The 13,450-nt window shown below is 40.9% G+C and overlaps 2 protein-coding genes across 4 annotated transcripts in view; both read right to left on the bottom strand.

The window, feature by feature from the left end:
* Positions 1–13,450, bottom strand: part of DHRSX (dehydrogenase/reductase X-linked) — an 886,103-nt gene that overhangs the window by 811,771 nt on the left and 60,882 nt on the right. The gene's annotated exons all lie outside the window — the stretch shown is intronic.
* The window catches only part of LOC138250323 (E3 SUMO-protein ligase ZBED1-like), a 64,588-nt gene continuing 60,887 nt past the window's right edge, over positions 9,750–13,450 (bottom strand). For 2 of the 3 annotated variants that reach the window (XM_069205083.1, XM_069205084.1), the window contains one exon: positions 9,750–12,133. In XM_069205083.1, coding sequence (XP_069061184.1) covers positions 10,007–12,082 — 2,076 coding nt within the window. In that variant the 5' untranslated portion in view covers positions 12,083–12,133 and the 3' untranslated portion in view covers positions 9,750–10,006. Of the gene's footprint in view, positions 12,137–13,450 lie in introns of all 3 variants that reach the window. The other variant, XM_069205082.1, reaches the window with a different exon arrangement.

Genomic DNA, 13,450 nt, shown 5'->3' on the forward strand with positions numbered 1-13,450 from the left:
CAGCCAATCAGATCTTAGGATGCATTTGGGCAGGTCTGGTATTTTCCTGCCACATAATTCCAGTGGCCCTGCATATAACTAAAGCAATTCCATTTACCTTCTTCTTCTATCTGCAGCCAAAACTGAAAATGTTGCCATTTAGCATCCTAACTTAAATCTGCCATGCTAATTCCAATAGAATGCCACTTTCACCACCCCACCATCAGAGTTGCTGACTGGCTAAAACAGTTCCCAAAACAAGACAACCATGGAGAGGTAAGGAGAAAAATAAACTAACAGGGTCACCCAAACATATCAAGAGTGTTCAAACCCTCATAGTGTAATGAGCATGGTTGCAATAAGGAGAGATTATTAAAGCATATACAATTATCATATAAGCCCAATAAAAACCTTTATCAGAAATAAACATTTGGCATTAGACTGTAATGCTCAGAATAGCCCCTAGAGAACACCATAATGAAAACAGCATTTGTAAGAAAGATGGCCATAGTTAGCCCTTAGAGAGCATAACCACGTGAAGAAAAAAAGACTGAAAGTATTGCAGTGTAACCACATATTTAGCCCTTAGTAGGCATAGTGCATTACACATTTTGTAATAATATAACAAACAAGATCATACTCTCAGCTATAAAACATAAGTTCCAGCCATGAAAGAGATTAAACAGACACTGAATGGAGGGAGGGGTTATTATTTTGAGGAACCCACTAACCTAGTGTGGGGACTCAGCGATGATCTGGACAGAAAGCACATGTTGCGGTGAATGTTTTGAAGGTGTCCCATTATCATAGGAACACCACAGGCTGAGTTATGAGCAAAATGTTTAGTAAAAGAATGCCCTGCAAAGCATTATGAGACGATCGGGTTCAGCAAATATTGTGGTATGTTGACTGTAATGATTAGAGAACACCACAATACAAATATAATTTGTGAGAAACATGGTCATTTAACCATATAATTAGCCCCTAGAGGGCATAACCACATGAAAACAGAATGGCACAAAGTAATATACTGCAACCATATATTTAGCCCCTAGACGGCTTAGTGCTTTACACATTTTAAGGCGTAGCAGACCTACTGCAATATTAAGGCCCTTAGAACCCAAACTACTCCAAGCTGTAAAACAAATTTTCCAGCCATCTTAAAAAGGGTCTGAATTATTATTTTGGGTTCCCCACTGACCTAGTTGGGGACCTAGAAAGAGTGTGTCACGGTGAACATTTTGGTGATGGTCCCATTGTCCTAGGGCCACCACAGGCTGAGCTATGGGCAAAAATATTTTAGAAAATAATATTTGCAAAGCATTATGGGGCGACTTTTACAGAGTACAGTAAATATTGTAGTATCGGCTCACCCCCTCCCCCCGTACCGGGAGAGCCTTGCTGCAGAGTTCTGTGGTTTTTAGTAATGCATTTATCAATTATAAGAGTTTTTGGGAAAGCTATGGAGCGTGAAGGGGAGAGCCAAAAGAGATGACTGATTAGGTAACACTGTGAACAATATGACCAGCACTCCAATACTGCAGATGGAGCTTGCGCTGTTGGCGCTGTGAGGGCATTGGCTGCCATGGAGCACGAAGGGGAGAGACAAACGAAAAAAATAGTTCACCCACGCTGAAGTATATCGGTAATCGTGCAATTATCCATGTAACAAAGTCAGTCTGCAAGGGGATAAAAAAAACACCCTAAGGCGAGACAAATGTAAAGCAATTACCAATGACATCAACGGATTTTTTAAAGGGAAGCCCACAAACGAGTGAAAGTAATGGGCATAAGGTGGGCGTGGTTAGAAGTCCACAATACATGCTTGCAAGCTCGACCTAAAAAGCATGCTTTCTGGGCCAACATCTAGCTTTCTGCCAGTTTTGGTGTAAATTAATTCAGCAGTTTGGGCTGTAGCTGTGTCTCAAGTTTCTACGGAAAAATGAATGGGAAAAAGTGTTTTGTGATCGCCCCCTTTTTCTCAGCCCCGCTTGATGGATGACTCTAAATCTTTTCTTCTGCAGACTAGTCAAAGAGTAGAACTTTTTTAGAATGTTTTGTGGAGATTCATCAAACAACACCAAAGCTATTAGCAACACAAAAAACGCCTTTCCTATGGAAACACCATCCTAACTAGAACTACCCAGTGGCAACCGTCACAGATTAATATATATATGTATGTACATATATATTACATATACATATATATATATATCTATATATATTTATATAGATATATATATGTATAGAGAGAGAGAGAGATATTTATATAAATACGTATGTGTGCTTAAAATAGTACTTACCACCAAGGTTTTGAGGTAAAGTTGTCTTTTTTAAATGTGGTAATCCCCCATATCTCATATATATAACACAGTGGTGATCCTGTTGGTATAGTTAGGTCAGAGTTTCCATAGAAAAAGCATTTTCTGGTTTGCTAATAACCTTGGTACCAGATATAGGTTCATCCACCATTGCTCTTTCCTGGAAGGTTTCAAGGTGATCAGTAGAGCAGAGGCTTAGAAAAAGGTGGGGTCCCAAAACATTGTTTTCCCATGTTAACACCATTAGAAATGATGGGAAGCAGTACAGAAAAAATGGCTCAACACAATGCCACCAAATTTGGCAGAAAGTGAGAACTTTACTCAGAAAGTATGCTTTTCAGGAGTTGGTGTAAATTCTTTCAGCCTTTTGAGAAATTGGTGTTTAAAGATATGCTCAGGAGGCTTGAAAGTGCTAATAAATAGGTATATCTGAACAATTTGTCCCACAGCAGTACTGTAAATTCAAACGATAAGCGATTCTGTTTGCCCAAGAGAGCTTTGTCTATATTCGACCTTTTAAGTCCCGTTGGACCAAACGATCTAAATGACTGGCCACAAGGTGAAGAAAAATGGTGTGGCCATCATTACAGGACAAAAGTACTCGGTCCCCGGGTTTTCAAGTAGTTTGAAAATAATAAAAACATAAAGGACAGGTTAGGGACACCCAAACCCCGTGGCACTCATGGGGGTACAACCAGAGGGCCAATTTTTTTTGTTGCAAACATTGCACCATGGGTACAGTAGTACGCCCACAGGACTCAGTGCAGCTCTCCCATGATGTAAAATTGTACTCCAGTGGGACCATACAAGCCTAACTGGTTGAAGCGTGCATTGTCAAGCTGTACCAAGGGTGTGACTCTTGATCATGAGAAAATAGGACTACCTTGCTACCACAACTATGTTTTTAAAAAAAAGAATATACTTGTGTGGTGGGATTCCGCGGGGGATTAGCGCCCTTGGCGGGTTCGTGCTGCTCTGCAGCCAACTCCAAGCTACGTACGGCCAAAAGCCATGGGCTGGAGGGGTTGGCTGCCTGTGGGAGGTTGGCCATAGGCCAGGGACTGTGGCAGGCAATGTGCGGTAGTGTACTGCATGCTCGCAGGGTATTGGCCGCAGGCTAGACCCTACAGCCAACCACACACCACAAATGGCTAAAGGCTGTGCATGGTAGGGGGGGTTGGGCACCCATAGGGTATCAGCCAGAGGTGAGATTCTGCAGCGAAACCCATGCTGTGCACAGCCAAAGGACATGCACAGTTGGCCACCCACAGACAGTTGAGAGCAGGGCCTGGCAGTGTCTGCACTGTGGCCAATTCCACGCTGTGCAGTTCCTTTGAGGTTCATCACTGGTCATCAATGATGTAATTTAACATGTCATGAGTGATGTAATATGTCAGGTCATATTCAGTGCATGGCGGAGGGTGCAAGTGATCGTTAGCTCCATGAACTATAACTGAATTTCAGTGTTTTTTGTTTTTTAAACTTTAGTTTTTCTGCAATTTCAACACCTAACTACAAAATCACTTGAACCTTTATGTGATGACTATGTCATGTAATGGTACTCCTGATGTATTTCCTTTCAGTGTGTAATATGTGAAGTAATGGCTAGTGTACTTACCAGCAATGCAGAAATATAGATTTTTGGAAATTACTGCAAAATGCTAAGCAGTTCCACAGAGAGAGAGAGTCACATGCCTGGACAAATCAATCTAAGACATATAGTTTGATGATAAACAATAGAAGCCCTTCCCCTGCCAAAGAATGGCTAGAAATAGTAATAATTTATGAAAATAGCTTTTTGGAAGGAAAAACAAAAAAAACGAACATCTGGATCCCTATTAAGAATCCTAGTCAGGGAACATAGTTTTAATATCACAGCGTAAAAAAAAGAATAAAAGCAACAAAGGAAGAGAAAGGCAGGGGAGGGAAAGGGTGAAGTGGATGAATGTGGGTAGGAAGGGAGCCCCATGAAAGGAAATAAAGTGGGTAGAAAAGGAGAAGTATTGAGAGGGGGGAATGTAGTGAAATATGTGTTTTTGACCACTGACTTTGTGTTGCACCACTTTGTACCTGGATTAGTTGCCCAGTGTTCACCAGTTGTAGATTACCATTTGTATTCAGTTTAGCTGAATATTGACTTTATCGTAGCGTTAGACACTGCATGTTAAATGTGTTAGTATTTTCCCACATTGCACACTGTGCTTATTTTCGTGCTCTTTCTCACTGAAGAGCTAGGACATATTATGGGGGAGGTAGGCAGTCAGCACGATAAGAATGTACCAGACTAATGTTTATAGTGCAAGCAGGTATTGGCTCGGGCTTGGCCAGTTCTAACCTGTTTCTTTCAACTCTGACCTAAACTAGCCAGCATTTTTGAATATTTCTTTTTTATGGGAAGGGTTTTTCCAGAAACCCCCTTCTCCGGTTCTTTAAGGTATAAAAAGATGGCCATGCTCAGTAGCAGTGAATTCCGAGAACTAGGTCAGGATTAGATGTCAAATGTCTGACACCTGTCCCATGAGGGTGGAGATCTCTTTTGCGCAGTTGAACGGGGTCATCTTCTTGCTGGCATGAGAAAGATGAGGCATCTGACAGGCCCCACAGTGATTAATTTTTACTTCATTATTTGCTTTGCATAATATAATCATAACTACATATATTTGCTGTGTACATTGCAGTTGAGAATAATTTTGGGATATTTTCCTTTAATTGCTGCGACTATTTTTAAACATGTGCTTTCAACCTGTTAACCTCCTTTTTAGGAACCTCGTGGTGAAATAATAATAAATGTCTTCTTTGAACGGAGAAGTGAAAGCAAAACAGGGAATAATAAACAAAGTTATAAAAACTGGTGAAGAACAGAAGAAAAGAGGACGTCAGGAGAAAGGGAAGATGATAGAGGGAAGGAGGAATGGAGAAGGAATAGGGGACAAAAGCAAACTGGCATGAGAAAAATATAGGCTGGAAGGTTAAAATCAGGAACAGCAATTTGAAAAAGTAAGACACCATTGTCAAAATTAATGGCATTTATACATCATAGAAATCATGTAACAATGGATTTAAAAAAGGCATTCTATAGATTGGTTTCTATTAAGTGTTAAAATGCCACTAGTGAAAAATTAAACCGCTAAGGTGAAACGGTTTCTCGAAATAGGTATTCTATGAATTTGTTTTTCTATATCACATATAACTATAAATTGTGTTATGTGGGGGGTGACGTCTTGTGCAATGTCCACCTGCTATAATGTGGTGTTTTGGACGTGGAGGGCAGGTCAGAACGCATTATGATGGGGTGATATGTTCACTCATGAGAAAAGAGACTCATAGACGTGAAAGGCACAGGAGGGATTGGAAGAAGGGTACGTAATCAGAATTACAACACCAAGATATGTTGCAGGTCAGGGGCGTGTGCAGTACTTGGCAAATACATGAAAGTAGCCTGACCTCTAAAAAAGTTGATTTGATTTGGTAGAGGCATTTAAAAGTACTTAATGCTTTGGAGAACTGTTGAAAGACAGGAAAACAACCAGGCATTCCACAGATGCAAGACTGTTGCAGTGCACACTTCGAACAGCTTTAAGTACATCGGGGAACAGTTGGAAGCAAATGTCAGTGGATTAGCTGAGGGGGTTTGGTTAGAGGCTCATATGGGACACAGGAATTGTCAATCTCTCTTGTACTGTTCAATTAATTTCAAATAGCTACACCAAACACACTGTGTCCGGAAAAAGGTAATGGAAAATTAACTTTGTGATTGTTAGTCACGATTTTTAGAAAGCAATGTTCCGGTCTTTGAAGTCAATGTGGCAGATACTGCTGGTACCTACTGCCTGGCTAATGTTACTAGGCTATGATCCTGCAATTCCAAGATATCAAAAATTGCTCTCTGTTTCGATGTTGGTAGCCCAATCTTTGTTGCTTACAAGGTGGAAAGCAAAGCTTATTATCTTCATTGGTGAATGGATAGGGAGGATGAGGCAAGTAAGAGCTGTACACTTTTTTTTGAGGAGGGGCAGTGAGATTCAACAAATTGTGGGGTCAATTTATGGTGGAAATGAGTAGTTTGTTCTGTTAAGTTTCACTTTTTTTTAATCGAGATGAGTATTTCTGCATGACAATATATTGGTCCTCATTACAAGTCTGATGGTCGCATGACCGCAGACTCGCGGTGGTGGTCCCACCGCCAACAGGCTGGCGGTGGGACCGTCACATTATGACGGTGGCAGAGCCGCCATGGTTGGACCACCAACACTGTCATGCTGCTGCAAGCCATCAACCTGGAGGTCCCAGTGGTTGTCATCCTCCTGGGCAGCACTGCTTGCAGCACCAAGCTGGGGATTAGGAGTCCCCATCCACTAACCTTTCGGAATGGAGGTGTCGGGGGGCCCCTGCACTGCCCATGCACTTGGCATGGGTAGTGCAGGGGCCCCCATGCACAGCCCCGTCGCGCATTCCACTGCCCAAATTACAGGAAGTGGCATGTGCAATGGGTGCTGCTGCACCCGCTGCACCGCCACATTGGCACCAGCTCAATGTTAAGACCCTGTTCACTGTAGGGCCAGCCGGTGGAAACACTGCAGGTGAAGTCCAATTAGGGCCGGCGGGGTTCAGGCCGCACAGGTGGTATGAAGGCGGGAAGAGTTAACTCAATGAGGGCTATAATGTTTTAAATACAATAAGAAATTATACAATTTTCTATGAAATTGAATGTGACTTGTACGAAATCTGTTTTGGACTTTATGTGTTGGTGTACTGTAAAATTATTGTTTTCTTTTTTTATTCTGGATCTCCCAAAATAAAAATACTAAAAAAAGAAATACGCTTGAAAAGAGAGACTTCTAGCACTCAGTTTAGAACTGTACTGTAATATGGAAATACTGAAGGCGATAATATACGCTAAGAGGTGATGGAGTTGCAAGTATAGCAAACCAATCACTCCTAGGACCACTGAAGGACACAGCATTGACGTTAATCATGAAGATATTAATCGTTATGGGGCTGATGGTCTATACATTCTTTTCATTTCTTTCTAATGTTACAGCATCTCACTGGAAAGGCAAAGATGCTCAGAGAAAGGCAGCAAGAGTGGCACACGGGTGGATGGTGATGAAAAAACAATAATCAAGAGGGTGCCCTTAAAAGCACCAAACGAGATGGGGGCTGTGGCATGAACTCTTTTATAACCGTTGAACAAAGGAGAGTGGTTTTTAGGTGTGGCGTAGCCAAGACTTTTTGATTCGACTAAAATTACATACGTAATGTACTAATAGTGGTTTTCAGCTACCCTTCTTCACTATTGGTCTGCTGCATGAGGGAATGGGTCAGCCCACTTCATCTACTAGTTAACTTCACTGTGAATAGCTCAGGTGTGCTTTACACTACTTGGCTGTAATCTGTCTGCCTCCATGGGTCATCGCCTCCCACCTCCTCCCTGTACCCTCCTCAAATGGCTGTCTGATATATCTGCACCACTCATGTAATACTATGACTGCCTATCTATGCCTGTGTGTTTCCTCATTTTTTCTATTTTTACTGTCTCGTTTTTCACTATATGCCTGACTAGAAATATGATGTTTTCAAGTTGACCACCTTTACGGTCATATTTTGTTTATTGTCATGATGAAAAAAACAAAAATAAAGTTTCAGAAATACCTTTACTGTGAGTGAAGGCATTCTGGCATTTCACTTGAAACATATCGGCAGAGATTAATTACCTTCAGTGCCAGGGCCTGCTTTGGCAATGTGTGCTTCTTGAGACCCCAAAATGTGTGCTTTTAGACAATTATTAAGTATATTGTCTAGGGCTGTCAAAACAATAACGTTACAAAAAATTGACAACACAAAACTGTCACTGACAAAGCCAAAAACGCTGGCTGCCTTTTCCAGAACTATTCCCTTTGCCCATGCTTGTTTAAGATCAAAAAGTGGTGGATAGAGGGAAATATGACAGACCCCTGAATTAATTTCTCTACTGCATAAATTATGCTTTCTCAAGTAAAATGCGATTGTTGATCAGGAAAGTAAAGAAGGATTAAAAAAAAAAAATAAGTGTCAAGACTCATAAATCCCTCTGTGTTGGTAATTTTTTGTCTAGAGTGAACAAATATTTGTTTTTATTTTCTGCAATGCTTTAATTCAACATATGTTAAAGAAAATACAACGGAAAATAGAAATATTTTGATAAAGTACATTTATTACGTTTTGAAGGTAAGTGATAAAATTATTTGGCTCGATATTTAGCTCCAGCTAGCTAACTATTAGATATGCCGAAAAGTACTAAAACACGATGTTCGGTGCGTACAGTGAAGGTAAAAGTGACGACGTTTTTGGACGAACTGTATTTCAACACTGCAGTTTTGTCGCTTGAACTAGTCACAGATCTGTCCCTGAGATGCCTCCTCTGAACTGCTGGAGGAGGGGAATAAAGTGCGTGTTCTATTTTGTCATATAACGAGACACCTCACCAATCTTGTTATCGCACTTGGTGCTGGGTCCCTTGCCAGCAAAAAGTTTAAAGGCTTGAGACTGAAGCCCACTCTATTCAAGGGAGGTAGGCTTCTTCTATGATAGACAACTTTTAATACAAGGGTGAGCTACCTCTAGATAGTTAGTAAACAGTTGCTCAATGAGTGAATGTTTACAGACAAACCTGGGGCAGGTGAGGGAGAAGAGCTACTGCGAGAAGCTAACCACAAACTGTTCATCTCTTGAAGTCATCTGCTTGCATAGTAAGGTAGACCACCACAAATCAGGGGGAAATGTTAATTAAATTTAGAATCTGAGAAAACGGCAAAAATGAGTCACTAGGGACCGCATTAGAAACATTTGCATTGATGAGGGGAAAAATTACCCTCCCCAACACAGATTTGCATAATCTTGTTCAGGGTGTGCAAGAGGAGATGGGCAATAGAAACCCTAGCTTGTGCAATATTCCTTTTCGAGCATGATTCCCAGGGACACCTTGGTGAGCCTCTTTTAAAGCTCCCAGTCCTCTTTAAAAGTTACCACAACTCCTTAGAGCCAGAACTATGAAAGAAGTCAAAAAAGAGTCACGGTCCACTAAAGTTAAGGTATTCAAAAAGGATTGCAGACCTACGGACTGAGATTTGAAAATATCGGCAGGGTATCTCTTACACCTCATTATAAATCTGTGAAGACAGCTTTCAAATAAGAGAATACATAGGGGGTTATTCCAACTTTGGAGGAGTGTTAATCCGTCCCAAAAGTGACGGTAAAGTGACGGATATACCACCAGCAGTATTACGAGTTCCATAGGATATAATGGACTCGTAATACGGCTGGTGGTAAATCCGTCACTTTTCCGTCACTTTTGGGACGGATTAACACCTCCTCCAAAGTTGGAATAACCCCCTTAATCACATTTGCAATAAAGCTATTCTGTGGCGTGCATTTGCAAAATTATATTCACAAGAAAGGCTTGGAACACGGTTTGAACAGGTTGTAACTGTTTTTATTGTGCTAGGTAACCACAAACCCTTCTGATTTCTTCAACTTTTAACAGATAAACACCGGTATTCATTTTTTAAGTTGTTAACACAATTGTTATTGAAGCTGAAAACAAGAGTATATCATATTGTTTCAATATTTGTAGAAGTTGGCAGCATACAAGATAAATAGTTTTTGGTAACTCTGGTCAAATAAATTCATCATTATTAGAAATACTTTAAATAAACTCAAGAATTTCTTTAAATAAACCCACTGTCCCTTATGGTAAAGAAACTGCTACTATCACTTAAATTAAAAATATGTTCCTGTTGCAGTCCCCACTCTCCTTCATCTTCATCTTCCGGTTCCGGTTCAGACCAGTTTCGTGTGTTTTCGTACAAAAATATCTGTTCATCTACATGGGCTGGGGCTAATCTGTTGCGCTTAGCGCTTACAACGTTTGTGGGTGAACCAAAAAGGCGTTCTGGGAAGACCCTAGTGGCTAGAATACACCAGTACTTTTGAAGTACCTTTGGTAAAACAGGAAAAAGGGCTAACCGGTCTGACCACCATTTCAGTGGGTCTTCACTGAGACCAAGAACCTTTTGTGATTTGAAATTGCTTAATTCCTCAACCACCTGGGCGTGTAACTCCTCCTGTCCCTCTGTGCCACCTGACTGGCAGAAGATTTCGGCCAGCATGTTGTTGATATTGGTGGTTGGAGCCTGAGATGAAGAGATAATCATTTTTTTCACAGGTGGCTCTTCAGGGAGTGCAAATGTTTTTTCCTCGGGTTCAAAAGAGCCATCCTTTCCCCTCTCCAAAAGACCTTTTGCCTCCTCCACCACTCGATTCTCTACCTGTGCCCGCTCAAATGCAGAAAGGAAAGGAAGCTTTTTGTACCTCGGATCCAAAAAAGTTGCAACATTAAGAAACATGTCTATCTCGGGAGTATGCTGGTAGGCTGAAGACAACTCTTTGGCTATCACTTCCTTGGCCATACTAATTTCTTTCACATCTGTGTCCTTAACATTCAACGTTGTGTTTAGCAGCATATGAAGAAGAGGTTTCACCATACTAATCGTAGGATATTTTGATGTAGACATCATCTCGGCTACTTGTTTAAAGGGCTGGAGAAGTTCCACAAGCCCTTCAATTATGTTCCACTCATTGGTTTCTAACATTAGGTGATGGTTATTGCTGTCCTCCACAAGGACAGCTGCAATGATAAACTGTTGTTCCTTTAGACGCTGAAGCATGGAAAGCGTGTTGCCCCACCATGATACGCGATCACTTTTGAGCATGCAGATTGCTACGTTTTGTTGCTTCTGCTTCTCGCTTAACACGTACATCGCCACTAAGGATTGCTGAAAATATTCCACCAGTTTTCTGCATCGAGTAAGAATTGAATGCAGTTTAGGAAGCTGAAAAGCATGTTGCAGCCCCACATTAAATATATGTCCCAGACAAGGCATATTGACTGAAATATCAAGAAGAGAGCAGGCTTTCACAATGTCTTTGCTGTAATGTGTTGTAGCCCCAAACACTTTCATATTGATACCCCACTCAACAAATGTCTCGTACAAGACACGTGTAATTGTCTCTGCTGTATTATCCTCTGGGATTTCAAATGTTTTTAAGCACCGAGAGTTCACCGCCAGACAGTGAGAAGGTCCACCCTCAAGGAAGTGGACCGAAAGAGTCACATAGGATCGGTTCTGATTTTCGCTTCTCCATGTGTCCAAACTTATACCACACCAGGAGACTGTACTAAGTTCTTTTAAAACAAGCTCTCGCACTGTGGCATACTTTTCTGGAATCACTTTGGTACAAAAGTATTTCCTGCTTGGAAGCTCATACCTGGGCTCTGCAGTTTTTAAGAGGGACTTAAACGTAGGTTCATCTACTATTGAGACAGGATGCATACCTTCACAAATCAGGCTGATAACTGCGGAGGTGATCTCTTGCTGCTTCTTGCTTTCATAACTATGGCTGGTCTTCATGATCAAAGTTTCTTGGACAACTTGCTGAGACGATTCTGGCTTTAGTTTCAAGAATGCACTGGCAAAGGCTTCCCTCATTTGTTCAGTGTTGCTTTTCACAAATTCGCAAAACTCATCTGGATGGTTTTTCTCAAGATGATACGAAAGGTTGGACGTGTTTCCAGAATAGGCAATTTGAGTCATGCAGATGCGACAGTAGATCTTTTTCCATTGTAGTATGCATCCTTCGGCATTCGTATCAAACCCAAAGTACTTCCACACCTTACTTTTTGCCCTTGGATGTGCAACGAGCTTAAGGTCGGCCTGCACATTCTCAGAGCTTTTGTTCTCCATAGCGTCACAGCTGCCGTTCCAAATTTTGATCCTTCATTCATCGAAGAGTACCTGCTAAGAGCAGGAAAATAAAGGTAGAATGAGAAAGCAGACACCTTGTAACACTAAACTATGTGAAATGTAACACTCACACAAGTGCTTACAAGCATACTGTCATGTTCGAGACCATAAACATAACACAAATTTAACTAATACCCTTCAGAGTCAGTGGTTGAAAAGCTCTCTTCACCAGGATATTTCACTGGCCTATGCAAAGTGTTTTCATTTAAAATGATTCACCCAATAACATTTTCAGATTTTTCAACAACACTTCATTGGTAGCTGAATATCTCTTTAGAGATAGACCGACATGTGACATATATGCTTAAATATTACACTTATGTCCTGATTACAAAGGGTGATGAGGGTGGATAAAAGGTGAGCTATTTACTGCACCCAGTAAATATCACTACGGCGGGGTGAAGAATTTACCATGTACCGTAAACATCTTCTATTGCAGAACTGCAGAATTACAATCCCGGTACACAAGAGTTTAAAGAGGGGTTCAGATTTTATCCCAGCCCACCTGTATTCTGGGTATTTCGATGACACATTTAGGTATCTTTTTAGATGAAGTTAAAAATATTGATTAAAAGTTTTGAGCATTTTCTGCCCTTAATAAATGCCTAGTGTCGTAGACATTTGGTGTGACACTGCAATAAAGAGAATGAAATCGTTCACTGCAAAAATCAAATAAATCCCCTAGCCTCAACAAAAACTCTACTGAACGACTTAAAATAGATATTGTATTATCAGTGTCCATCCTATCTAAAAGAATAAAAATTACAATCTATCCATGAGAACTACTGTGCAAGTGGTGTGCAGTCGTGCAGATCCCTGTTTATAAAATGGGTCACTAAAATTCTACTAAAAACCACTGACCAATCTCACTTTTGCGAGGATTCAGGAAGGTTTTTGGGAAACTCCTCTTTCTTTAATGGCAAGATGCCTCAGTGACACTAACTTCTGCTTTGATCTGGAGATCATGGGTTTGTATGCCAGCCTGGTCACCTCATTGTATGGATAAAAGTAGCCCCTGTTATTCATCAAGCTTAGAGAGGCCCAACTTTCTAAATGATCTAAGTTATTATTATGTTCCCTGAAAACTTGCCATGGGAAACCTCAATAAACTATGGTGGTGCTGTTGGAAGTGACCATCTTTTGCATGGTGCACCCCCCATGTTTGCTTTGACTGTTTTTGCTGTCTATAATTCTGTGCACCTTACCCCTACTAACTAGTGGTAAATTGCCTGTGCTCCCTCTTCCAACATAATGAAATTGGCATACACATGATTGGGATATTTACTTTACCTATAAATCCCTAGTATA

This window comes from Pleurodeles waltl, chromosome 8, assembly GCF_031143425.1.
Source record: "Pleurodeles waltl isolate 20211129_DDA chromosome 8, aPleWal1.hap1.20221129, whole genome shotgun sequence".
NCBI lineage: Eukaryota > Metazoa > Chordata > Amphibia > Caudata > Salamandridae > Pleurodeles > Pleurodeles waltl.